General features: G+C 41.5%; 1 protein-coding gene across 1 annotated transcript in view; it reads right to left on the reverse strand.

Moving 5' to 3' along the window:
* Positions 1-690, reverse strand: part of MTRR (5-methyltetrahydrofolate-homocysteine methyltransferase reductase) — a 25,383-nt gene extending 24,693 nt beyond the window's left edge. The window contains exon 1 of the mRNA XM_010708518.3: positions 489-690. Within this exon, the coding sequence (XP_010706820.1) occupies positions 489-632 (144 nt within the window). The 5' untranslated portion in view covers positions 633-690. The remainder of the gene's footprint in view (positions 1-488) is intronic.
* Positions 691-5,031: the final 4,341 nt, after the last annotated feature.

Here is a 5,031-nt window from a genome sequence, read left to right on the forward strand (position 1 = left end):
TTTCCCCTAGAATGCATCTCAAGTACGAACTGAAACAGACCCTTATATTTAATAAGGAGACACCACAAAAGGTGAAGATCATACTGGAGCCCAGACCTAACAGAAAGCAGACCTCAACATAACAAAAACAGTGGAAAAACTGAGTAATCACTTCTACTAACTGGAGAGTTGACCAGTAAATACCAAATTTATCCAGTACTGCGTACATAATTAGCTTTCAGAAAGTCACTGGACTGTTGTTAGAAACAAAGATTTACTATGGCATTTACAGTTCTACTATGAAAAATCATCAGAAAGATTTGGCAGAAGGCTATCATGAGTCTGTGAGTCTCGTCCCAGTTTCTGACTCTTAAAAACCTGAATTTGAAACCATTTTAGGTAGATAAATGTGCTCAGACCTTGCTGCTATCAAGAACCACCACTGAAGCAAATGAAGAAAAATGCAGCTATTAAATACCTATTTTTCAAAGCAGCACAGAGTATCTCACCTTGTCCATCTCACTTAAACAGTGCATGTCAGCTTCAAGTCCATGGGCACCTGCTTGCAGACATATTTCCTCAGCTATGGCTTTTGCCTGTCCCTTTTGTGTTGCATAGAGGAGCAAAAATCTCCTTTTTAAATCACAACACATTTTCCAAAACAGGGAATGTTCTACTTTTTTTTTTTTTTTTTTTAAAGTACACTGCAGAGAAAAAAAGAGAAAGAAAATGTGAATTTACTGCATTTAGAATAGCAAGATTTTGCACTCTTTGTCAGACATACCTTAAGTGCATAACAGTATTGCTGTCTAATCTGGAAATGAGGTATCTGCTATGAAAAGAAGCCATTCTCACAAGCAAGCTTTGCAGGCCACGGTGTTAAGGACTCATGGTATTTACCACACGTGCTGCAGTTACACTGCAATATGCAAAGTCAAGAATCTAGCACATAAGCAGTGCAAATAGACTGGCTCGAAATTAAATACTATTTTTATGATCTAAGCTTTATTTTCCACTTTAAGTTGGTGGCTGCCTTAGTCTCCTTTCTGAGATGCATTTCAAAATAAAAGAATACACAGATTTGGTGACATCCAAATACAACTACAACAATTGATAAACATCTTTTAAATTATTAATTTCATCTTCTCTGAAATCACTGATTTTTGCACAAATGCCCTTATGCTTCATCCTCTATGATTTTATTTTAGAACACAAACATTATTTTTCATTCCCTTATTCAAGAAGGTGCTTGTTACAGAAACAACTACAGAATCTATTTGTTTCGGATGTTATTTCTTTTTGTTGAAATAAGAAAAAATCTTAGGGAAATCTTCTGTGGGGTAAAATGCCACTCCTTCACAAGGTCTTGCAAGAAGTAGCATGAGTGAGATGCGTATCTTTGTCTATAAAACTCTCATTCAAACTTTTATGATTTTGACACAGAAAGAATACAAAAGATACAAGGACAACATCAAGGACTACTGAATGAGACAAGCAGAATATTTATTAATCCTCTGCCAATATTTTGCTACTACTAGAGAGATGCAACAGAACCAAACTACCCAGAATTAAAACGCAGTAATTTCAGTTTCAAAATTGAGATCTTTTTCCACATTCTTGCACCCAGCTTCTTGTATTTCACCTACTGCCCACCCAGATTCAACTACATAACACATTCAGCTTACTACCCACACCACACATCAATTTGTGCAAACCTATTGCAAGATAATTTGAGGCTTTTTTTTTTTTTGCTGTTTCTACCAGGGAAAATAGAAGAATACTGTACTCTTGCGCACATGGCAAGATATTTCTCCCAACACTACAAGGAGGGTATCTCCTATTAGAATACATATATATATTTAAAAGCACGCTTGTAAATGAAAAGTGGTAAAACTAAGTGATAGCTTCTTAGGAGCACTCTGGCTGTGCCATACCTGAACTCCAAAAAAAATGCAATTACTGGAAAAAGAAGGCTTTCATTGTATTTTGTACCTCTACATTTCCCAGCATAATTTTTTACCTTAAATTGATTATATTCCCTACAGATATTTAAACAAATTCAATCAAATAACTCTTTTCATACAAGCAAAGTAATCCACAGAATGATTTCTTGCTCTCCTTTTTCAGAAGAAACATTTGACCATACAGAAATTATGAATATTCATATGAAATACATTTTTAATACCTTCTCTAGAAATACAGATTAATCCTACTTACATGCTATGCTTTCACCCTAATTGTTCTCCTGTCCACAAGTAGAAATGCCTGGCTAAATAAATGAATAAAAAAAACAATAAAGATGAAGTGGTGTTTCATTACTGCATTCTTTCTCATACCTAACAAAGGAAGAAAGATCATCAGGTTTCCACTTGGGATGCATGGCACCACAGAAGTCTTGTATAGACAGAAGTCTGGAAGCTAAGCAACCAACATGCTTCTTTTCAATTGGAAAACGTACATTGGATTTGGAGAGATGGATTGGTGTGTATATGTGAATCTGCAGGGACCCTTCTAACTGGTGTTGGGGGCTAGTAGATTTATAGAGACAGAAGTCAGACCAACATCTCCTACAGAAGATGTGCAAACAAGAAAGCTCACAGGGCCCAACGAGGAAACTGTGCTAGATACGCATTACTCCTGAGAGAGGGAACTGTGCATATTTACTGGTGTGTACACATACTTGCGAAAAAGGACAAGGCCACAATGACATGATTCCTTGTAATTAGGCATAGATGGCTGTTTTGTAGGAATTTATCAATATTTTACAAGTCCATGATATTATCTGTTTCATTGCTGCTATTGATCCTGAAAATACAGCTTAATTAACTGACTAAACAACAGTTCAATTAACTGCTTGACAGTTAATTATGTCATTAGTAGACTGAGAAATTGCTTTGATCTTGATTCACACTAAACACTGTGTCCCTATGAAGCATCCTATCTCTGCCATCAACCAGAAGAGCTTCAGGCACAAATTGTTCAAATGACGCCTATTAAAGGAAAATGAGCCACACCTACCCACAGACAAGCACTGTCATAGAAGAGAAACACGCTCAGGTGAAAGTATTGCCTACATTGCTCTTGCTTTCTTGCACTATACACTCTTCAAAGATGATATTCCATTTACGTGATATGGGTTCAACTGAAAGAAAAAAAAAAGAGAAAAAAAGATAAGAAAAGCATAATTCTTGACTACTGAGCTGTCTAGAGAAGTACTCTAACTTGGGTGCTATTACAAATCACAGATTTATAGGAGTTGCAAGGGGCCTCTAGAGTTTATTGAGTCCAATACCAGTGCTAAAGCAGGTTCCCTACTGTAGTCACACAGGAAAGCGCCCAGACAGGTCTTGAATAACTCCAGAGGAAGAGACTCCACAGCCTCTCCAGACAGCCTGTCCCAGTACTCTGCTACTCTCACACTAAGGAATTTCCTCCTCATGTTGCATGGAACTTCCTGTGCTCCAGTTTCTACCTATTGCCCCTTGTTCTATCTGCACATCACTGAAAAGACTCTGGACCTGTCCACTTGTCTCCTGCACTTCGGGTATTTATAAACAGTGATGAGATCCCTAGCTAAGCCTTTTCTTCACCAGGCCGAACAGCCCCAGCTCTCTCAGCCTTTCCTCATAAAGGAGATGCTCCACGCCACTCCTCATCCTCTGCTGCACCCTGTCTAGAAGTTCCCCGTCTTTCTTGAGCTGAGGAGCCCAGAACGGGACACAGTACTCCAGATGCAGCCTCACCAGGGCAGAGGAGAGAGGGAGGATCACCTTCCTTGACCTGCTGGCCATGCTCTTCGGAAGGCACCCCAGGGTCCCACTGGCCTTCTTAGCCACAAGGGCACACTGCTGGCTCATGGCCAGCCAGCTGTTCACCAGGACACTGAGGCCCTTTTCCGTAGAGCTTCACAGAGCAGCAATGTTTTAGCAGGTTTTATACTGGCAGTCATGTGCCAAAAACCAATACAGTGTTTAAGCTGGGAAAACAAACCAGGATTTGCTGATTGCAGGGTTGTTAGAATTAAGGTAGTATGGTTAGGTTGCAGTTGGACTTGATGATCTTTGAGGTCTTTTCCAATCTGAGCAATTCTATGATTCTATGATTCTATGTCTCAAACTAGGGCTTAACAAGAAACTAAGGAAGAAAATCTGCATTATAACTGATTTGATTCAGTATCAGAAGAGTCAGAATACTCACAGTACTTCGAATATTAACAGTGAGTCCATCAGCTCTGCAGCCAACACACTGTAGGACCAAGCAAGCTATCTATGCATGCCCATGGCACACTTTCATAGAAGCAGGGGCACCAGCACTGTTACTAGTTACACAGCTTTGAAGGGCTCTCATCACTTCTTATATGTCTAAAGTGCAGGAGTCAAGTGGATCGGGCCAGGCTCTTTTCTGTGGTGTACAGCAATAGAACAAGGGGCAACAGGCACAAACTGCCACACAGAAGTTCCATATGAAGGCGAGAAAAAACTTCTTTGAGGGCATTAGAGCCCTGGAAGAGGCTGCACAGAAAGGCTGTGGAGTCTCATTCTCTGGGGATATTCAAAACCCACCTGAGTACTTTCCTGTGCAACCCCTATAGGGAACCTGCTTTGCCGGGGGGCAGGCACTAGATGGTCTCCAGAGATCCCTCCCAAACCCCCGATTCTGCCAGCCTATGTCCTATAGGGCCGGGCTAGCTGGCTAACGCACCCGGTTTGGCAGCACGTCAACCTGAGCGGCCACAGACGGGATAAAAACAGAAGAAACTTCCGCAGTACCTTTACGCTTTTCCGTGGGCTTTAAGCTGGACGGTGACACCGCGACCTCACAGCCAGGCCAGTCCGTGCATCGTTTTGTTTTGTTTCTGTAACAGGAGCTGCCTTGCTGGGAATCACTCGCTCTCCGTACCAGGCAGCAGAATAGGTCCGTCCCCTTCCTCTCCCTCCGGTCTGAGACGAGAAGCGCGGAGTGAGGACACATCCGCTTTTATTTCACCCCCGGAAGCCGGAGCAACCGGAACGCGGCAAGCCCCGGTTTCGTGCGGCTTGGCACCCCGGCACC

The sequence above is a fragment of the Meleagris gallopavo genome, chromosome 3 (genome assembly GCF_000146605.3).
Source record: "Meleagris gallopavo isolate NT-WF06-2002-E0010 breed Aviagen turkey brand Nicholas breeding stock chromosome 3, Turkey_5.1, whole genome shotgun sequence".
NCBI classification, from domain to species: Eukaryota; Metazoa; Chordata; class Aves; order Galliformes; family Phasianidae; genus Meleagris; species Meleagris gallopavo.